The sequence below is a fragment of the Lytechinus pictus genome, chromosome 3 (genome assembly GCF_037042905.1).
Source record: "Lytechinus pictus isolate F3 Inbred chromosome 3, Lp3.0, whole genome shotgun sequence".
Taxonomy (NCBI): domain Eukaryota; kingdom Metazoa; phylum Echinodermata; class Echinoidea; order Temnopleuroida; family Toxopneustidae; genus Lytechinus; species Lytechinus pictus.
The window spans coordinates 16,352,262-16,375,156 of record NC_087247.1 but is presented as its reverse complement, the minus strand read 5'-3'; the positions used below and the strand labels follow the sequence as shown (position 1 = coordinate 16,375,156).

The window sequence follows — 22,895 nt, the reverse complement described above, 5'->3', positions numbered from 1 at the left end:
TTGTTTGAAATCCTCAGCACCTCACACTTGTCAGCATTAAACGACATGAGCCATTTCCTCTCCCATTCCTGAACATTGTCTAGATCTCTGTGCAGGGACTCAATGTCATCATGGGAGTTTATTGATCTGTATAGGAGGGCATCATCAGCATATAGCCTGATAGAAGAAGAGTCACAATCAGGGAGGTCATTGATGAAAATCAAGAACAGAAGCGGACCGAGGACTGTACCTTGGGGCACGCCCGATGTGACAGAAGCGGTGTTGCACATCTTTCCTTCAAGTATAACTTGCTGTGTATGCCCTTTAAGGAAGTCTTTTATCCATGAGAGTAAGTGACCTCGAACTTCATTGTGGTTCAGTTTAAGAAGGAGACGCTCATGAGGCACTCGGTCGAAGGCCTTTGAAAAGTCGAGAAGAATGGCATCAATCTGTTGCTTGTCTCTGAGTCCTGTCGCAATGTCATGAACTGTTAATAACAGTTGTGAATCACAAGATCGTCTCTTTCTAAAGCCAAACTGACAGTCTGTTAGGAGGTTGCATGAATCCAGGTGATGCATGATTTGGCTTTCACTCTGAAAGATCATTTTTGTCTCGCCTGCATAGCAGAGCGAGACTCTAACTCTACAAATTATATGACAAAAAGTGACTCATTTATTGATACTCTCTTGAAAAGGTAGGATTTTAGTTTATTTTTGAAGAAGATAATAGATAATGCCTTTCTTTTTGAGGAAGGGAGACTATTCCAGAGTTTGGGTGCAGCACTAACAAAGGCATGATCACCAATTGTAATCTTTGTTTTAAAAGGTGGGTAACAGAGGAGCATGGTGTCATGAGAACTTCGGAGTCTGTAGGACTGGGTGGGTGATTTCAAAGTTAGGAGTTCACTGAGATAAATGGGAGCCATGCCATGCAGTATCTTGAGCAGCATTATTTTTAAGTGTATGGACCTAGTCCTTGAAAATTAGACACAAGGGTAATTAAAAGTGTATAACTGAATATCCTGTCTGAGTTTCAGGTCACATGACCAAGGTCAAAGGTAATTTAAGGTCAATGAACTTCAGCCATATTGGGGTTATTTGTTGAATTGCCAACATAAGTTTATGGATATACAGTTGTGCTCAAAAGTTAGTGAACCCCTTCACAAAATCCACTCCCTCATGCTGAGTGTTGAATATAGACAAAATCACTACACCACCCATCACGTAACTTCACAATTGAATCTCTAAAACATGGCAGAACTTCTACACTTTAAAATATGTTCATTTTCTGGTTGGATTCACCACTATAGTTCATGAAATGTGGTAACCAAGTATCACAGATCATCTTGCACAAGTCTTTCAAAGGTCACATGATCAAGGTGACATGTCATTTAGGGTCAATGATCATAGTATTTAATCATCATGTGAGTGGTGTTTATTTGTGAATTGTGAATTATTCTTTAGTTGTTTTCAAACTCGGCACTGCTGCTGTATTGTGTAAAACAGCCGAGACCGCCAGGGGCACTCCACTTGTTTTTGTAGATATTGGAAGGGAAATAAGTAAATCATAACCCAATACTGATAATGACTATGTCAAGTTCTTGCCTATAGATACCATGTTCAAAATCTCTATATTTCAAGATTACTGAGAGTGAAATTGCAGAAATTGTCAACAAGTTAAAGGCTACAAATAGTTGTGGAGTAGATGATATGAATTGTAGAGTATTAAAAAGGGTTATTCACTTAATTTCCAAATTGCTATGTCATTTAAAAAAAAAACTCTTTGATATTGAGTATTTTTCCTCAGAGATTTGAAATAGCTAAAGTAGAGCCTAATTTGCCTATACATAAGAGAAATGATATTCATAATTTTATATAGCAAATTACCAACCAATATAAATTCTCTCTTTCTTGTCAAAAATCTTAGAAATATTTGTTTATAACAGGCAGCAGGACATATGATTTTATCTCATCTCAGTCATTTGGCAATATGGTTTCTTGAAGCATCTCTCTCCTGAAACGGCCTTAATTGATGTATGATTTTGTTACCGGTTCTTTTAGTAAGAAAGAGTATACGCTTGGAGTATTTTGGATTTAACAAAAGCCTTTGGCACTATTGATTTGTCAATATATTACACAAACTTAAATTGGATGGAATATATTTTTGTATATCTCAACTAACTCAACTTTTTGGTTTTATAAATTTCCTATTTCCTTTGTTTAATGGCCATTTTCATTATTTATTTGGAAGACTTTTATAAAATGTGGTTTACATTTGCTCAATTATGTAGTTTTATAGGCTGTTATATTGTGATTTTTAATTGGAAATACATGAAAAATAGAAGTGGGTTTTGTACCCCTCCCCCTGGTAACATTTTTAGAAATGTTTTTGTCACTGAGACAGTGACCAAACTTTTATTACAACTTTTTTTCAATTAAGGACATTTTGAATTCTACCAAATAGATTAAGATCACATCTTTTACACAAAATATAATCAATGATGTGCTCTTAATTTTGTCTTTACAGTTAATATTTGTGATACAGGGGGGGGGGGGGGGAGTTAAAGATAAATGTCAGTTGTAGCAATTTCAAAATGAGTTCGCACAGAATCTGGAAAAAAAATGGCTGCCCAAGTGTCTGCATAAATAATGATAATAAATGTACCAATAAGCCAAAGGATTTTGAAAGAAATTGTGTATAATAATTATAATTACTGAGAAATTTGTCAAATAAGAATAGGATTCAATCCAAATGTATTTTTCTAAGCAATAATAACACACTCCCCCTCTGCTTCTCTGTGTCGGTAGTCTACCGTAGTGTGATTATCTAGTCAGCTTTAGATTTCATAATTTCAAAAAATTCAGCATTTATGAATTACTACCAGATATACATGTAGATCTACGATGATAAAGTGACAAATAATCTTGGTTTTACAGACTTCCTAAGGAAATCGGTGAATTATCGGATGGTCTAATACCACTTGGTCTACTTATCAGTGGTGGCCGCACAGAAGCGTTGTTAGCGTAACAGAACGCTAACAGTAGGGCCAGTCACATCTTTCACGGGCGACCACCGCCTAGACACATTGTTTTCACTAACCGAGCACTAAAAGTAGGCCTACCGGTATCGATAAACTCACAGAAGCTTAGCCGAATTCCTAATAATCTACAATAAAAGGTCCAGCAGAAGCTAACAGTGGTGCTAATGTTAAAGGGATGGTCCAGGCTGGAGATATTTCTATCTCAATAAATAGAGTAAAATTAACAGAGCAAAATGCGGAAAATTTGATCAAAATCGGATAACAAATAACGAAGTTATTGAATTTTAAAGATTTGCATTATTCCGGTGAAACAGTTCTAGGCATGTCTTTATGAATATTCATTAGGTGGGCTGATGATGTCATATCCCCACTTGTTCTTTTGTATTTTATTACATAAAATTAGGTTTATTCAATTTTTTTCTACCAAGAACTTAAACAATTGGATTGAAAACTGATTAAGTGCATTAGTCATTCATTGCCGCAACTTATTTCATCATAATGGAGACACATCATTTACACATCATTTACACACATTTATGATTTCATGTAATAACATAAGAAAAAGGAAAGTGGAGATGTGACATCATCAGCCCATCTAGTGAATATTCATGACGATGTGCATAAAACTGTTTTTATTAAATTTTGATAAACTTTAAAATTCAATAACTTTATTATTTGTTATCTGATATATATATATATGACTCATGAGAAAGAGACACATATCTCACCAAGAAATTAATCAGAGTGCGAAGCGCGAGCTGAATTTCTTTAGTATACTGACCTGGAAACAGGAAAAAGGTACCTGCTTAGGACTGTTTGTAGTGACTCATGAGGAGGATACATATCTCACTACACAGATAATGCGAGTGCCGAGAGCGAGCTGAACTTTCTTTATATTCTGACCTGAAAGCTTGATATTCTAAGCATTTTTGGTACCAACTGAATGATTAAGATGGGTATCTAAAAGAACAATAGATGCGAGCACGAGCTGAAAATTTTGATATTTCGATCTGAAAGAAATTGACATTTTAATGGAAGTTTTTGGTAAAGAACAAGATATATATCCAATAAACGATTATTGCAAATCAAAGTGGGAATCCTTTTGAGGTTTTGAACTGAAAACGGGACATTCTATTCACCTATTTAATCATGAAAATTATGGGTTTTTGCTAAAGAAATGATGCAAGCGCGAAGCGCGAGCTGAAATTTTTTATATTCCAATCTGAAAAGTGGACATTTTGAGTACAATTTTAAGTAAGAACAAGTTGTGTATCTCAATCTTGCTTGTCAATTTCTGTGTAACATTACAATCTTATTTTATTTTTGCACATCCGGAATTATTTGGGGGGGGGGGGGGCAAAACGATATGTCCCCGTCCCCCCCCCCCCCCGATCGACGGCTCTGCCATTAGATCATGTAATTTTGTTATGAATATTTTGTTTAGTTATTTCAATAGTTACTTTGGAGGCAGATAACAGACCAGTTAGAGATAGTTTGATAACACTTCACAGGTTTATTGTGTTAGCTGCGACAACATCACGGCGACCATCTTGGTAGCAGCCATGACTCATTCCGACGTGTAATAACATGGTATAGTCTAGGCTTGCAGACCTTGATCAGTTATCCCCACTTTAGTCATTCATCTTATATATCTTCTCATTCTGTTTTTTGTTCTACTTCTTCACCTCCTCAAAATGGATTGGCAGGGTTCCCTGCCCATTAGGAAAATCAAGGAAATCAGGGATTTTTTTCTAATTTTTTTAAAAACATTTATCCAGTCAGGGAAAAATTAGGGAATTACCTCAAATCAGTAATATTTTGTTGTATATTAAAACAACATTCATTATAATGGTGTTTTTTTTAATGTAGCCTCTTTTACTACAATACAAGTAGGCCTACTGGTACATATAATCAATAATAGGCCTACATGTATATAAAATATAATAATAATACAAGTAATTCACTGCAACAACTTAGAAAACATGAGGAACTGGGAATGGGTTTAAATAATAATCAGGGAATTTTAAACTTCATCAGAGAAAAATCAGGGATTTTGTTTTCTTGAAAGCTAGGAACCCTGATTGGGTTAAGCCAGCCGTTAACTATCTACAGAAGATCGTATAGGCCTACATAGAGGTGGATAAATAAAAATCTTACTTTTTTCACCTCTATGATTGTTTATCATCGTTATTTTACAGAAAAATAGCAAATTTTATTGTTTTTCCCCATAACCTTCAAAAGTCCCCTTAAATAGACAAAATATCCCCAAATTTGGTTTAATCCCCCCAAATTTTTTTTTCGTCCCCAAAGGCTTTTGAAAATTCCCAAATTTACAAAATATGGGGATGGAAATATACGTCACTCTACTGTACTCCAATATCGAGGGGCACGCATGTGAAGATTCGAAGCCCGCGCGTGGAAAGTAACTTAACATTTTCACCAGAAATTTGAAAACAAGTTACCAAACTTTACAAATTAGACCATGTAGCATGTAGAAGAAATGAATGTTAGACTATCTGGAAATTAGACTAAGTGGAAATTAGCCAAAGTGGAAATTAGACCAAGTGGAAATGAGCAGAAATGGAAATTAGTCCAACTGCACATTAGACCAACTGAGTAATGGACCAAGTGAGGATTAGACCAACTGCACATTAGACCAACTGCAATATAGACCAAATGAATAATGGACCAAGTGAGGATTAGACCAACTGTTATCAGACCAACTAGTATTAGACCAACCGACTATTAGACAAACTGGTATTAGACGAAGTGACAATAAAATACATTAGATGAAATGGCAATTAGACCAAGTGACGATTAGCCCAACTGGACATTAGACCAATTGGCTATTAGACCAAGTGGTCATTAGACCAATTGGCTATTAGACCAAGTGGTCATTAGACCAAGTGGTCATTAGACTAATTGGTTATTAGACGAAGTGGTCATCAGACCAAAAGAGAATTGGACTACCAGTAAGTGGGTTTAGCTTGAATGTTTTTAGCCCATCTGATGATTAGACCAACTGTCAGTAAACTAGGAAATCATTGTTTACTGCAACTATTTTTGTTTTATCTATAACATATTTCATGATTTGATTGTTTGTTTACAGCTCGATGCACCTCTCTTTGTGACTTTTTACCAATGTGTGGTGACTGTCGTGATGTGTGCCATACTTAGTGTGCTAGGGAAAGCAGTTCCAAATATAGTCTCTTTCCCTCCAATGAAATTTGATTACAAGGTTACCAGAGAGGTAAGAATACTTCATTTCTCTTTATCTGTAATACTGTTTGTTTTTGTTGTATCATATGTTGATATGAGAGGAATGACCGCTTTGACTGTTCTCATTACATGTTAAACTAGTTTCCACTAAACTAGTTTTAGGACGGGAGTGAGAACGGTGTCTAAGTCATACTCAAATTCTTTGTGTCCCCCCCCCCCCCCTGGAGCTTATGTAAAGAATAATTGATTTTGACATGTTTCAAGGTTCTGTTATGTCATGGTCCAAGTGGAACAATTCATTGTGGCCTCCTTATTCATAATGCTCCAAGGTACCTGTCATTCACAATTTCTTTTCTTGGAAAACTTCCAGTAATGTACCCTGGGCTCCAATCTTTGAACATTTAGATCTGTTAAATATTCTGAATTTATTGAAATAGCTTGAAGTATGAATCACAGATTTGGGCAGTAAATGAGAGGGCTCTTCGTAGATTAATTTGCACATGCACAGAGCTAATAAAAAATCTGTAATCTCTCTTTTTGGCATGATTCGTCGCAGAAAATGAAAAAGCTGTTTATTATTACTTAAATCTTACAATAAATAACAATGAAACAATGATTTCATCATGATGGTGATGATGGTGATTTAAGACTTACAAATGATTGGATTATGGCAAGCAATATTGTTCCCTCATTTTTTGTATCACCTGCATAGTGAGACTAAAGGCTCCGCTTTTCTGACGACGGTGGCGTCAACATCAAATCTTAACTGAAGGTTAAGTTTTTGAAATGACAGCATAACTTAAAAAGTTTATGGACCTAGTTCATGAAACTTGGACATAAGGTCAATCAAGTATTACTGAACACCCTGCCCGAGTTTCAGGTCACATGACCAAGGTCAACGGTCATTTAGGGTCAATGAACTTAGACCATGTTGGGGGAGTCAATATCGAAATCGTAACCTAAGGTTAAGTTTTTGAAATGTCATCATAACTTAGAAAGTATATGGACATAGTTCATGAAACTTTGCCATAAGGATAATCAAATATTACTGAACATCCTGCCTGAGTTTCATATAACATGATCAAGGACAAAGGTTATTTAGGGTCAATGAACTTTGGCCAAGTTGGGGGTATTTGTTGAATTACCATCATAACTTTGAAAGTTTATGGATCTGATTCTAATCAAGTGTCACTGAACATCCTGTGCGAGTTTCAGGTCACATGACCGGTCACATGACCAAGGTCAAAGATCATTTAAGGTCGATGAACTTTGGCCATTTTGGGGGTATTTTTTTAATTACCTTCATAACTCTGAAATTGTATTGGTCTAGTTAATAAAACATGGACCTAAGAGTAATCAATTATCACTGAACATCATGTGCCAGTTTTAGGTCTCATGACCAAAGTCAAAAGTCATTAAGGTCAATGAACTTTAAAGTTTATGGATATAGTTTATGAATTGTGGACATAGGGATAATCAAGTATCACTGACAAGTCTTAGGTCACATGATCAAGGTCAAATGTCATTTAGGGTCAATGAACGTCATATTGTATCATTATATGAATGGTGTTGTTTGTGAATAATTATTTTATAGTAGTTTTTAAAGTCAGCACTGCTGCTATATTGAATTGTGTGATGCACGTGAGACTGCCAGAGGTACTCCACTTGTTTAAGGAAAGGTGCACTCTGATGAAAAAGTTTGTTAAAAAAAGCAGGAAAAAAAATTAATAGAAAACATTGCTGAAGGTGTGAGGAAAATCCATTTAAAGATCAAAAAAGTTAATTGAGTTTTTTTTGTGATATCATATGCAAGCAGCTTCTGCATATATCATGGAGTAAAAAATCAATCAAATTTCATTTCCTAAAAAAATTGAAAATGAATTTTTATTGTACCTTCAGTATCAGAGAAATCTTACCCGCTCTTGAAAGAAATTTTAAAAAGTCATCATAATCCATTATAAAATTGAAAATTATGCATTTTATATGGGGCAGCTGCTTGTATATGATGTCACGAATCAAAACTTAAAATTCTAATAATTTTCTTAATCTTTAATGGATTTTTCTCAAACCTTCACCAGTTTTCTCTTTATTATTTTTCTGGCATTTTTTTTTACAGGGTGAATTTGACTTTTAACAGCCAATTCTGAAATCAGTTTAAAGTTACATTGTTATAAATGCATATGTACATGCACATGTTTTTTCTGCATGTAGATGAGATTATAGCTTTCACATAGGACTCTTAAATGTCAAGAAATAGATATTGGGCTGATATTATATTTTGAGTTCTCAGATGACTTGCCAATTTGATTACAAAGCTCATGTGCACTATAATGATATGATTCTTCTACTCTTGTTTTCAGGTGTTACCATTATCTTTGGTATTTGTAGGAATGATAACATTCAACAATCTGTGCTTGAAGAATGTTGGTGTGGCATTCTACAATGTTGGCAGGTCGCTTACAACTGTTTTCAATGTGGTAAGAAAATTACCCTTTTGTTATTTGTTTGTAGGCCTATCTTTACCCTAATAGTCCAGGGTTATTAGAGTCTTACGTGTACTGGAGGGGGTGTGTGTATTTGAGTTTTGTCAGATGTGTATCAATCAGATATGATTATTTACGTCTGGGACCGAACTTTAATGTCACTTTCCGAAAGACATGACCAGGGCTCGAACCTCTGCATCAATTTGTAACTTCCCCATGGCTTGGATTACAGGCGCACGCCACAACGCCCAGTTAATAATACTCCAGGGGGAGTATTATTGCCCCCCCCCCCCACCAATGAATTTTGGGGGGTATGGAGGTCAAAGGTTCTAGGTCACAGCTTCACGATTGTACATGTAGATATCAACTTTGAAATTGGATATATGCTTACTGGAGTGACAATGAACTGATTCATGCACCTTAACATAGTTTGGGAAGAATCATACATTATTTCATCATTAAATTGATGGTGTTCACATCAGTAGATTCAATAAAGTTTAGATCGGGGGGGGGGGGGAGGGCATTTCATAAAGCTGTTTGTTAGTTAAGAGCGACTTTAAGACTGACTGGTGATCCTTTCTTGTGGTAAACACCAAAGTGTTCATTTGCGATGGTTTAGTGTGTAAGAGAGTTTTACCAGTCATTCTGAAAGTTGCTGATAACTTACAAACAGCTTATGAAACACCCCCTGGCAATGGTGGAGGTTTTAAATTTTGACTGTGTGTGCACAGTCGATAATGATCATAATGGAATCCATCTAGTTTTGTGCTGATGGAGATGATATGATGTTGATGGTGACCATATTGTGCAGTCATATTATAATAATAATAATAATAATATAGGGTATTTATATTGCGCACATATCCACCTTGTTAGGTGCTCAAGGCGCTCCTATATTACCCGGCTAAGCTAGGCGTTCATAGCGCACACAGCTTTTTAAGGAATTACTTCCTACCGGTACCCATTTACCTCACCAGGGTTGAGTGCAGCACAGTGTGGATCAGTTTCTTGCTGAAGGAAATTACGCCATGGCTGGGATTCGAACCCACGACCCTCTGTTTCAAAGTCCGAAGACTAATCCACTGGGCCACAACGCTGCAATAAGACAAGTAGTCTTGTCATAAATGTAGTCTAGGAAAGCTCATTACACTAGTCCAGCAACAGTTCCCTGTAATATAAGAAAAGGAAAAATTTCTATACCCCGCCAAATGAAGTTTGAAGGGGATACATGTATATATGAATCAGCGTAAGGTCGGTTGGTCGGTCGGTTCGTTGCAAATAATGTGCTTCGAACTACTTTCGAACTACTTCCTCAATTTGTAATAAATTGTCATGAAATTTGGAACACACATTTGGGGTGAAGATGTGTGAGACATAATTTTTGCATACATGTGTTGGAAATTGTGTCGCAATGGTAACGGTATAGCAAAAATATTAGGTAAAAATATGATGTTTCTAACTGCAACAGTTTTCAACCGATTCTCATGAATTTGGCACACTCATTGGTCTTGAGGTAAAGATGTGCAAGATATATATTTAGCATGTGTCGGAAATCCTGTATCCATGGTAACAGCATATTATTTGGCAAAAATTAGCTAAAATCTTGCGATTCAAACTACTTAATCTATCTTTTACAAATTCTCATGTAATTTACCACACATAGGTCTTGAGCAAAGGAGTGCAAGATACCGTTTTCGCTTTTATTGGAAATTGTGTTGCCATGGTGACTGAATATTATGGCCAAAACCCAGGAAAACTCATTGCAGATCAAAATACTTTCCACGTTTTTGGTCAGTGCTCATGAAAGTTGGCACCAATATTGGTCTTTGGGTAAAAACATGCAATTCCCTTTTCCAAATGTGTTTAGAATTGTATTGCCATGGTATACTTCCCCAGGTTTTTTACCATTGCCCTTGAAATTTGGCAAAAATCTTTTGCAAATGCAAGAATTATTTTTTAAGTGTGTTAGAAACTTCATTTGCTATGGTAACGGCATAATTTGTTAATCAGTATAATATTTGAAATTATTCAATAATCTGAATCATACCATCTTGTTTGGTTTGATTTTTTTTTTTTGAATATTGAATGTTTATTATGTTTATGTGTATCTGTTTAGAGTCTTTCATACTTTGTGCTGAAGCAAACAACCTCTATGAGAGCTATCTTGTGCTGTCTTGTTATCATCAGTGGATTCTTATTAGGTGTCAATCAAGAAGGATCATTAGGTAAATACATTTATTCAATTTTTGTCTCACCTGAACAGAGACTTAGTAATCATTTTTCCTGTTGGTCTGTTAGTCTGTTTTAAAAATGTTAGAGTTTTTTGTTCAACTTGCTCTCAATTCTTTATATCTGCATCAGTTATCTTCATTCATATTATTTAAGATCTTTAGGTAATACCACATTTTCCGTTCCATGAGGACGATGGGGTCAGAGGTAAAATAATATGAGGCCATGTCCATCCTGTTTGTCTCGCCTGAACAAAGTTCAGCAGAGACCAAGTGATCGCTTTTCTTGTTGGTCTGTTAGTCTGTTACAAAAATGTTTAAGTTTTTGTTTAACTTGCTCTCATTTCTTTATTTTTCCATCAATTTTTTCACACTTGGTTAAATCGGGAAGTTGGGAGAGATGAAGATGCGACTCAATAAAAGAATGACTCCAGGGGGAAATTCAGCCTTAATCCATGCTTCACGGCAAAGGCAGCCCGCTAAGGCAAAAGATAGTGACCCTTATAGGGCTGGGACTGAAACCAGGGTACCCGGGTCCCGCGCGCTCGGAAGCCTCACGTACCCGGTTAGAAAAATCAATTCCTGATATTGCTTACCAATATAACATAAATGTAAATGATTTGTATTGCGTAGTGTAAGACATGATTGTAAGTACACAAGTCTCTTTTTGATGATGCTACTTCGTAAGATTTTGATGGAAAAGCAAGAAGTAATCAAAATTTGCTTACCTGTGTGATATCAGTGGGGAAACAGATCCTCAGAGAAAATCTTTCATAATTCATATAAGAAATAGGAAAGTTGAATTCTAGGTCAATTTAGGTACGAGGTGATAGAGTATTGCAGACTTGTTTTGATGTAATACTGCGTGGGGCACGGGAGGCTTGCACTGCGCATGCTTACTATATTTTCATTCATAAATTGGCTTGCGGCAGTGGCTGGATGACGTTACCTATGCCACTGTGTTATGGGGGTTGTTCCACCAGTCTTTTTCATGCGACACGATTACCGCAGGTACCCGAAGACAAAAATACCTGAAAGTCCAGAGCCTAGATCCTTACATAATAGGGTGAAGCCCCCTGCTCCTCAAGGGGCCTTTGTGAGGCCATCCATGGCACCCATGTTTTAGCATCCTTTAACAATTTTTTAAAGGTCAAGTCCACCCCAGAAAATTGTTGACTTGAATCGATAGAGTAAAATCAAACAAACATAATGTTGCAAATTTCATCGAAATCGGATGTAAAATAAGAAAGTTATGACATTTTAAAGTTTCGCTTATATTTCACAATTTAACAGTTAAATGCACAACACAGCAATATGCAAATGAGAGTCGAAGATGTCCATCACTCATTATTTCTTTTGTTTTTTATTGTTTGAATTATACAATATTTCAATTTTTACAGATATGACAATAAGGACCAACTTAACTTAACCATAAACTGTTAAAATAATGGTAATTCTACATGTCCAGGGAGAAATGCAATTTTGTTTCATTTGACAAGGAGGAGAAAATAAGAATATTTCATATTTCATATAATAAAATACAAAAGAAATAGTGAGTGGGTGACGTCATCAGTCTGCCAATTTGCATAACGACCAGGATGTGCATATAACTGTTGTGTGAAATTAAGCGAAACTTTGAAATGTCATAACTTTCTTATTTTACATCCGATTTTGATGAAGTTTTCAGTGTTTTGCTTGTTGGATTTTTCTCCTTTTTTTCAAATCAACTTTTTGTTGGGGTGGACTTGTCCTTTAACAATATTCATGAAATGAGATGGGACTAACAAAGATATTTTTTTAAAATAAATGAATAAACCGAGGTTACCCTGGATGATACAACAATTTTTACTTGTAAAATGAAAATGAGAGAGAGAAAAAAACTCACCTTTGTCTCCTTTTAGTGCCACCAGTTGTATGTTGTCTTTATCCGCATTATGTATCCATTTCACCATGACCACTGGAACTGTCTTCAGAACTTGATACCAATTCTTCTGATGATGTAAGGCACGAAGCACCCTGCCTCTACAAAAAGTATCCGTCCATGGCATCTAGACATTGAAGCCACATCTGATTGTCCGCGAGTATCGCAGTTTATTTACAGCTACACGATTTACATTACGTTTTGTACCACTGGACAACCACCAGTCCGGGAATAATTGGGATCAAAAGGAAGGTCAAGAAATCTTCTTAAAAATTAGACATAATACACATTTATTCCCCACTTGAAAGTATAATCATGCAAATTTGCCTTGAATATAATACTTAAAAACAGGTAACAATAATGCTCATTCAGGGGGGGGGGTTACAAAATAATTACAATCGGCATGAATGGAAAAAAATATCTTAAGCAAAGTCTGGATTTCCATCGTTTTAAAAGGGGTATTTGAAAAAAAAAGAAACGGTGTGTAATAACTTGGAAATGAGATCTACCTACAGAAGAGAGAGATTTAAATCGACTTATGGGTTATAATACTCACATCCTTGAGGAATGAGTTGATTCTGTTGATTCAAACTTCCTCAATTTAAACTGCCACTGACTTGGTACAGATGAATAAGCTCCTGGAGGTATACAAAATTTTAATGAAAAATTTTAATTCCAAATTCAAGTGTACATGTAAATATTTCAAGTCCTTGCATATCTTGTTCTCTTTATATGATTATTATCAGCAGGCCATCATCAAATTTTCAATCCTCGAAAATTCTGTACAAACAGGATAAAGATATTCATTGTTAACCTAGATCTACATGTGGGCCTATTTGATATATTTTATCTATGAATTGATGAATAATGAAATTTAATGGGGATATTTTTCTCTTTCAACGATTTTTTAAAATATTTAGAATTTGGACAGGTTTGTCCTTGTTGATGTTAGCAGCCATGTAAATAAATAACAAATCATAATTTAGATATATTCAAAGAAAAATTTTCTTAACTTTTCTGTTCAGTCTTAAAGCTCACTACCAAATGTCAAATTAATATCATTCAGAAAATACTTGGATCTATTACCCGGGGGGGCCACTTACATTGACGAGTGGATACCATGCGCGACCAAAAAAACACGTAAAAAGGATGTCCTTTTCACGATAGGGCACGTTACGTACGTAACGTGATAAGGGTGTCAAAAACACAAAAATAATGAAAAAAGGGTGTCTATTTCGCTAGGAAAATTACGCGTTTAGGGTCGAATTTGCGGGAATGATAAAACAAAATTAAAATGTTTCATAAAGGATGTCTGTTTTGCCCCAACACTTCGTGTTTAGAGTCCGTTTTGCGCGAGGTGTAGAAGGTGGGGTCGTACTAAACCAAATAAGGTAAAGCCGACGACCGAAGGACCCGTAACAATAAAACATTCCTGTACTTGTTTAGGGGTTCATTTCAGGGAATATTTGCCAAGAGTATCGTTTTGTTTCCAATACTTGTTAAGGGTAGGGTTTCACACGCCAATACTTGTTAAGGGGTGCATTTTCAGAATATGGAAATTACGTGTTTAGGGTGCTTTTCGAGACCCCATGGTCGCGCATGGTATCCACTCGTGAATGGAAGTGGCCCCCCCGGGATCTATTATCACATTCTGATAGGTGAAATTTTGAACGTCAAAAGGCAATGGTTATAAAATTACTTGAGATTTGTGATGCCCCTGTATTCAGTACAGGAGTGCAGTCACTGGATTCAACAAACAGCAAAAAGTGGGCGTGGGACTTAACCGAAGACTTGATTCGAAGTAGCACATCAACAAAAAATATGATTTTGAGGATTCAAACAGGCAATATCTTAACTTTCATATATAATGTTTTCTCAATCCCTATAATTACCTGAAGATAAAAATATGTCGTATAAGAAAGCGCTTAAATCATGCTCAGTAGTGTCAGCTGGCGTTCCTGGTCCTATTCATGGTGACAATCGATGGAGGAGATGACTATTTTTTTTTTCATGAGGTGATCTTAGTCTGGCGCGCGAGTGCAAGCCGACTTCGTGAAAACGGGATTCAGCCATTTGCTTGTGATTAACGACTATGGTGCTGCACGTATGACGAAACGACACCCGATTGGGTCCTAGAATTTTGTCAAGTTGTAGATATCGCTATAACTAACTAAAATCCGGTCAGAACTCAAAATTGAAATTTTCATCAAATTTGGCTATCGGTCGACTTCGTGAAAACGTGAGGATGATAAGCCTAAGGTCAAGGATCATCTGGTGGTCAAAAGATTATATTGCATATTTTATTGATCTCAAAATCAGGCAAGACCTTGTATTCACTTGGACTTCTTTTCATCTTTTTGTTTTACAAGGATGTGAAGGGGGTGCATGCAGGGTGTCATTATGTAAGAGAAAGAGTAAAAAATAAACATCAACTCTGGGGTCTGGTAAGGATAGGACAGGTGATGCAAAAGAGTAATTACGGATGGTCATGTGGCTAGGAGAGAAGAGAACCACTGGTTCAAGAGTATATTGAATTTTACAGTTGTTAGGAAGAATCCACTTTGGAGACCTCTTAAAGCATGGGGGGAGGGGATACTTTCAAAGAAGACAGAAAATTGTCTAACATTACCCACATTGACCCAAATGAGAGGATAGTATGGGGGAGAGCCATCAAGCAAATTAACTGTCCAACCCCCAAGATTGGAAAATATATTTTATAAGCTGATGATGATGTAAGTTGACAAAATTTTATCTACACTACATATACTTATTTCCTTGAACTTTTAACGGCTGCATTTCTATGGCCAAAATTTTAATGCGTCATCATGATAGTGCTTAATAAAGACTTCTGATAAAGTAAAGTGCTATATAAACAAGTATCAATATCATTGTCTAAAACCAGTCAATTATTGAGGGTAAACATGTGTAGTAACTTGCTTGAACAGTTAAAAATGTGTGAATTTGCAGAATAGAATAGACTATTAACTGTATTGTCCATAAACAAAATTCTTTTTTCACTGTTTTACGTGCAGGTAGATATACAATGTATATATACACAAAGGAAAAAATGGTGATAAAATGTCAACATAAGGAAATTATTTTAACCCAGGTGCAGTATTCTGAAAACCGTGTTAGCTAACACGATTGGTATTCTGAAAATCGTGTTAGCATGAAAAACACGTGGCCCAAGTGGTAACACCGCGCAGGTCATGAATACGCAGTGTGCAACCCCCATAGGCGGTGTTAGGGAGGAAGATAACATGAAATTTGGTATTCTGAAAATGGTGTTAAATTTTGTTCACAGAAAACACAAACATTTAACTCTGCCCTAAGGAGAGGTTAAGTTGGGGAAGACGATGGCTGCCCCTTTTTTCTAGCAGACGGAAATGTCGATAACAACATAGACCTGCATATAGCTATCGTCTGGCAGAACTTCCAGTAATTTTCTTTATTCCAACTTTATTTTCTCTCTACCTTTCTTTCCACTAACAATGATTAAATGTCAATTTCTTTGTCTGGAACTAACTGTGAGAGTACCCTTCAAATGCATCTTTAATTTGGATTATTAAAAAAAAAAAAAATTATTATATATGCTCATATGTTTACTTTTTGTTACATTGTTAAAGATTACTACTTCACTCTCTCTTGTACTGATATTTCATTGACAGGTACCTTATCATATCGTGGTGTAATGTATGGTGTTGTAGCTAGTCTCTGTGTATCACTGAATGCTATCTTCACTAAGAAAGTACTGCCGGTTGTAGAGAGTAACATCTGGCGACTCATGTTCTACAACAACCTCAACGCAATCGTCCTCTTCCTCCCTCTCATGCTAATATGCGGGGAATTCTCCATCATTCGGACGTTCGAGCACCTGTCCAGTCTTCAGTTCTGGGGTATGATGACCATAAGTGGCGTATTTGGATTTGCAATTGGTTTTGTGTCTGGTCTCCAGATAAAAGTAACCAGTCCCTTGACGCATAACATCAGTGGTACGGCCAAGGCGTGTGCGCAGACCATTCTGGCTGTTACGTACTTCCAGGAGATCAAAACATCCTTATGGTGGAGCAGTAATTTTATGGTGCTTGGTGGTTCTGCTTTCTATACGTATGTCCGCAAGCAGGATATGGATAGAGAAGCGGTAGAGAATCAGAGAGCAAAGGCTGAGCTAGAAGAGGCAAAAACACTCACTTCTGTGAAATCCTAGATTTACCTTGTAATATTCCTCAATTTTAACATTCTCTTATTACCTTGATAATAAAGTCTCTTTCTATTTAATTTTATATCTAGTTCTTTGATAGTGCCATGGTAATAAAGTTATTCACACATAAAGTATATTTTCAAAACTTAGTACAAAGGTAATGATTATTACCTATAAAAGTTTTTTTTTGGGTCTAAATACAAGTCATATTTTGCATGCTACTTTCTTTCCAAGACCAAAGCAGTAAACATAAATACCTTGTTGCCCTTTTCTGGGTTTTGCCTATTGGAATACTGTACAAATATAACAGCGTGAATACCACATTACACAGTTGGAGGTAATAAATGTGATAATATTGCTGGCTCCTCTTTTGGGGTGCATCAAATTTTATTGACCTTAAAAGAACCATATTGCCCTCATCAAAGACTCTGGTCAATATGATTCTGTTGCGAGCAATATATTTGATTTCCCTTCAAGGCCAGTCAATATTATATTATATTTTTGAAATAAATCTCAGTATATTTTCTACAAATATTTGCTAGACAAACTGACTAGATGCTTTGTGAAACACAAGATTTGCAATTTGACTTATGAATCATAACTATAGAAAGAAAACAATAAAAGCATCTTGAATGAATACATGTATTCAAATTGTTTTAAAAACACATTGCTCTGAGCGCCGATATGGGTCTTATACTAATAAGCACATGCAATAATGTTAGTGATTGTCTGTAGCCAATTTATTTATATTGTATCTCTTCACGCTTAGATGATAAATCAGATAATTTATACTGTAATGTAAAGTTCCATTTGTGCCAAGTAAGACATTGCTGCAATGAATGAATCCAGATGCCAATGATGTCCTAATCCTACATGAGTAAGTAAACATTTTTGCAAATCCCTTATCAATAAAATTTACTTGAGATCGAAACTAGAAAGTGTTTATGAAACAATTATAATTTTAATAGTTGAAAAGGTGTCTTGAAATGGATTTTTAATGCAACCCTTGTAGGATTATGACATCATTGATATCTGGATTAGTTGCATTTATGCCTTACTTTGGCTCAAATAAAACTACATCACTGCAAAGAATACACCTACTGATCATCCAAGCATGAAGACATACCACATAAATATTATCTCAAATTAATTTGGAGAAGATACTCTTTCTGGCCATATATAATGATTATGCGTTCATGACATATTTTTTCATTAAATTGGGGATTTGTGAGGTGTCATTTTTTTTTACACACATGACACAATATTATGACTGAAAAAAAGTGCTGAATATGATCAAAGTCAGATCTTATTATTTTTTAAATGTAGGTCCAGGATAGCTTGTGTACATATGATGTTATCCATCACCAATTCTGCTGTAGTATAAACTATTAAAAGCTGTATATCTGTGTGAATATTTGATTTGTTGATTATTTTTGGAATGATATTTACGATCTTGGGTTTATTTTGTTGTCTCTCCTGAACGAAGTTTGGCAGAGACGTAGACTAGTAATCACTTTTCCTGTTAATCTGTTGGTCTGTTACAAAAAAAATGATAGTTTTCGTTCAACTTGCTCTCATTTCTTTATTTCTTCATGAATTGAGTTCATACTTGGTACATATGATCCTTGGGTAATACCACATGTGTGTCCATGAGGATGAGGGGGCCAAAGGTCATCTAGGGGTCAAAAGGTCAAATGATAATGTTAAAGTTTTTGTTCAACCCGCAAATCTGCAACCGTAAATCACTTTTCAACCAAACTTGGATGGTAGATGGACTTGGGGAACCTGCATGTTATGCTCCAGTCGGAGGTCACATTATGAGGTCAGAGGTCATTTTCAGGTCAATGTTAAAGTTTACATGCAAGACTCTCTTATGACACCTAACTCAGCAACCGTAAGTCACTTTTCGACCAAACTTGGGTTGTAGGTGTACTTAGGAGACCTGCATGTTATTGTGTTCAGAGGTCACATGGTATGATCAAAGTTCATTTTGAGGTCAGCATTAAAGTTTACGGGCAAGACTCTTATGACAAGTGTTATTCCATCCCAGTTATTTCACAATGAAGTTTCGATACAAATCTGTTGCGTGCCCTCGCAAATCACGATATTTCTGGTTATTTTCATAAGTGGGCGAGACACAAAATCGCTTATGCCTTGTTTACATTTTTGTTCAATTTTCCTCATTTCTGCATCAACTTTTATCACACTTGGTTCAAATGGTCCTTGGGTAATACCACATGTGTCTTCATGAGGATAAGGTCAAAGGTCATCCAGGGGTCAAACGAACATACTGCATATTTTATTGATTGTGAAATCAGGCGAGACTTGTGGTTTGCAAACCACCATGTTTTGGTTCTTCTCATGTCTCAAATGAATTTTCCTTTATTTCTTAATACTCTGTATTGTAACTTCCTTCTAGTGCAATTTTGTAACTGAATATTTTTTATTCCTATATATGGTTTGTACTAAAATTATGTATTTATGTTCCTTTATACATGTTTGTATATGTTTTACTTCTTTCATTACGGCAGTGTCCTACTGCAGTTAAAATCTTATATATTTAGTCATGTATGAAATACTTGTAAATGTGTATTCATCACTAGTCATCATTTTCTCATTTATATCTTTACTATTTTCCTGTCATTGGTTTTCTTATAAGGAATACACAGAATCGTAATCAAAAGGGGTTCTTTGTATGCAATTTAAAAACATACAACTAATAGGGTTGTAGCCACTAAAGAAAAAATATTTATATAACATTCTTAGAGGTAATATACGTATATGTGGCTAAAGCAGTACCTTTGTTATAAAAAGCATTTCTGATGCATGTTTTATGTTATGTGAAGGATAGAAGATCATATTTGGTATATTTTTGTACATAGTGCACTGATGATGACAACATATTGGTAAATTTAAAGATATATATTGGTATCATGATCCACTGTAATTCATGTGAAAAATGAATAGGCTTTTTATAATATCAAAAGCCTATTCATTTTTTAGATATATTATATCTATAAAGTATCAAGTAATTTGACCCATAGCAACAAGAGCCTCTGAATGATAATTGTCAACATAAGATGCACGTATTTGTTATTAAAAAAAGTGAATCGATTATTAATATATGAATCTTTGAGACTTGAGGGAACTTGTTGAATTAATTGACTAAAAACAAAAATCGTCTTTCATGTACTGGTATATTTTGTGGACTTTGTTTTTTTAGAAATTTGTTCTACTCTTATTTAGTCTAGATGAGCATCGCTTCAACAATATTATTTTCTGATTTGATTGATTTGGTATATCACATTCCATGGGTTATCACTTGTCATTATTCTCTCAATTCTCTTACTTTACTTTTGAAATAATGAACTCAAGTAAAGACAGTTGTATCCTCCTCCCTTGCAATAATTTTTTTACTCACCTAAGCCATATCTATTTTGGTCAGGCTTACCACTTACCAGCATATGTGCTTTAATACAGTACATACACCTTCACTCCTTGAGCAATTAGGATTGCTGGCATAGCAATCATTGCTGTGTGTTGAAAGAGTTACAATGTCTGGAATTTATTAAATATTAGCATAGGTTTCAGTATATTTTTTTTTGCACTTTGTTGTCAAATATCAATGATACTTTTTGATAATCAAATGTCTCAAATCAGTAATAAACATCTGACAAACATTCAATTATAGTGTGAAAAATATTATTTGGTTGCCGATTGTTGGTGAATTGATCGAATGCATTGATTTTTAGAGTTTTACTCCAGGCCTAATATAAATTTCATGTCCTTTGTAGACATTATAATTTTTGTTTTTGTCATTGTATATTGCACAGTTTGCTGTGTTTTTTTTTCATTTATCCACCATTGATCATTTTTACCTAAAGTGCTCTTAATTCTTTGTATGAAAACCCAGTGTTTTTGTAACTTAAACAATAAAAATTTCATTACAGTATATATCTTTTGATATCAACATTAAACATTATTATTTTGCTGGTTGACATCATTTACATAGACGGATCGATGAGGGCTGAAGGGGCCTTGTCCCCCCCCCCCCTCTCCAAAAAAGGAGGGAGCAGAAAAGGAAGGGGGAAATGGGAGAGAGAGGGGGCAGATATGGGGGAGGAAGAAAAGGAAGGGGAAAGAGAGAAACAGAGAGAAGGGGGAAAGGGGAAGGGAAAGAGAAAATAAAGAAATGAAAGAGAGAAAAGGAAGAAAAGGTAGAGGGGAAATAAAAGGAAGTGGAAAATGAGAGGAAAAGGGGAAAGAGGGTATTAGGGATTGTGAGAGAGAGAGAAAGATGAGGCAAAGTGAGAGAGGGAAGAAAGGACAAAGGAAAGGGTGAGAGGGAATAAAAGAAAAGACAAAGATGGGAAAATAGCGGGAGGGGCTGATGTTATACATGTAGGCTGTAAACATTGACTCTGATGATGATTAATTTTGTGCAAATGGGCAGTACATGTATTTCAACCCCCCCCCCCCCCCCAAAAAAAAAAAAAAAAAAAAAAAAAAAAATTAAGAAAAAAACCAAATAATGTTTTATCAAAGAATAAAGGAAATCTTAAAACACCTATATTTGCAGGAAATCTGTCAAGTCTACACTACAGTGTAGGCCTAATTTGATATTGGTTTCACCAGGGATGCCGCTTTTCTTCCAAAAGAATGTGCCCCCCTTTTGGAAAATCCTGGATCCGCCCCTGTATCCGTGTAAATAAAAATACTATCTTTCATTTAAAGGCCTCTAACGACTTTCCTCGAGGACTATGTTGGAATGGATTTGCCATGATATAAAGAAATAAATTACATTAATAACAACATGCGAGCAATTGAAGTGAGCAAGTAATTTTCAGTTAGTTGGAAGACAAAATAACGTCCAAAACCTCTTTTCAGAGGTGTGTAATTATCACATCATGGGCAATGTATACGCTTGAATATACTGTAAATGTGTACATTATACAGTGCGTATCAAAAAAAGTTTACACTTAGAAAACATCCTGTAAAATTATACATTTGTAATATCCTGAAGATTTTTCCACATTTTAACATTGGTACAGATCCATTTAAGCAAATGACGATATAACTGTCGAAAAATATTTCCGCTTGAGTGAGCACCACTTACTTTTGAAAAGTTAGTGAAAAATGATTTGCGCAGAACTTTGAAATAGTTATGCGAATAAAAGAAGACCTTAATCATGAAGAACATGTTGAATTATAGCTAGTAAATTGATTCAAAGATATCTTTTGCCCTTTTTAACTTGTTTCCTTGTCCAAATCACTTCGAAGAGTGCATTGCGCCCCACCCCACCCCCCCCCCCCACACACACCGAGGCCATCGTGACGATATTTGCTTTACAATGAGCTGTGATTTTCATGAAATGGCTTAGGCTTGATTTTCATTTTGTTAATCATTGTCAAGCTTGGAAAAAGTGTGGAGAAACAAGTACTAAATGAAATATAAAATGTAAACCCACTTTAAATAATAGAAACTTAGTGAAAAAAATGCTGGAGATGTCTGATATAAACTTTTGTTCAAATTAAGTTAAGTCCTCAGATCCAGCTGGCACAAGAAGGGTAAAGGTTGTGCTTACTATGTGTTGAAATATCAATTTGGGTGGCAAAATTGTTACAAAATGCTTGAATGTATCCGTTTTATTTCAATTGACTAAAAGTGCAAGGGAAATATATGAAAAATGTATCGAAGGGTAAGTTTGATTTCGCCCTTTCCCCTTGACACAGCGTGAAAACGAGCATTTCTGCGCAAACAGATTTCTGCGTGCTTGACAAAAATAGACAGTGCTCGCTCAAGTGTAACATTCTGTCAAAACTT

General features: G+C 35.5%; 1 protein-coding gene across 3 annotated transcripts; it reads left to right on the top strand.

Moving 5' to 3' along the window:
• Window positions 1-6,132: 6,132 nt before the first annotated feature.
• LOC129255842 (GDP-fucose transporter 1-like) lies at window positions 6,133-21,025 on the top strand. Of its 3 annotated transcripts, none has more exons than XR_010292963.1 (5): window positions 6,133-6,269; window positions 8,599-8,715; window positions 10,838-10,946; window positions 16,539-19,660; window positions 20,059-21,025. XR_010292963.1 is itself a non-coding variant. In XM_054894171.2 (4 exons), the coding sequence occupies exons 1-4, from the start codon at window positions 6,180-6,182 to the stop codon at window positions 17,075-17,077; spliced, it is 855 nt and encodes a 284-aa protein (XP_054750146.2). In that variant the 5' UTR covers window positions 6,133-6,179; the 3' UTR covers window positions 17,078-21,025. The 3 variants fall into 3 exon arrangements, 1 of the variants encoding a protein (XP_054750146.2); XR_010292962.1 differs by having other exon boundaries at window positions 16,539-20,014; XM_054894171.2 differs by having other exon boundaries at window positions 16,539-21,025.
• Window positions 21,026-22,895: the final 1,870 nt, after the last annotated feature.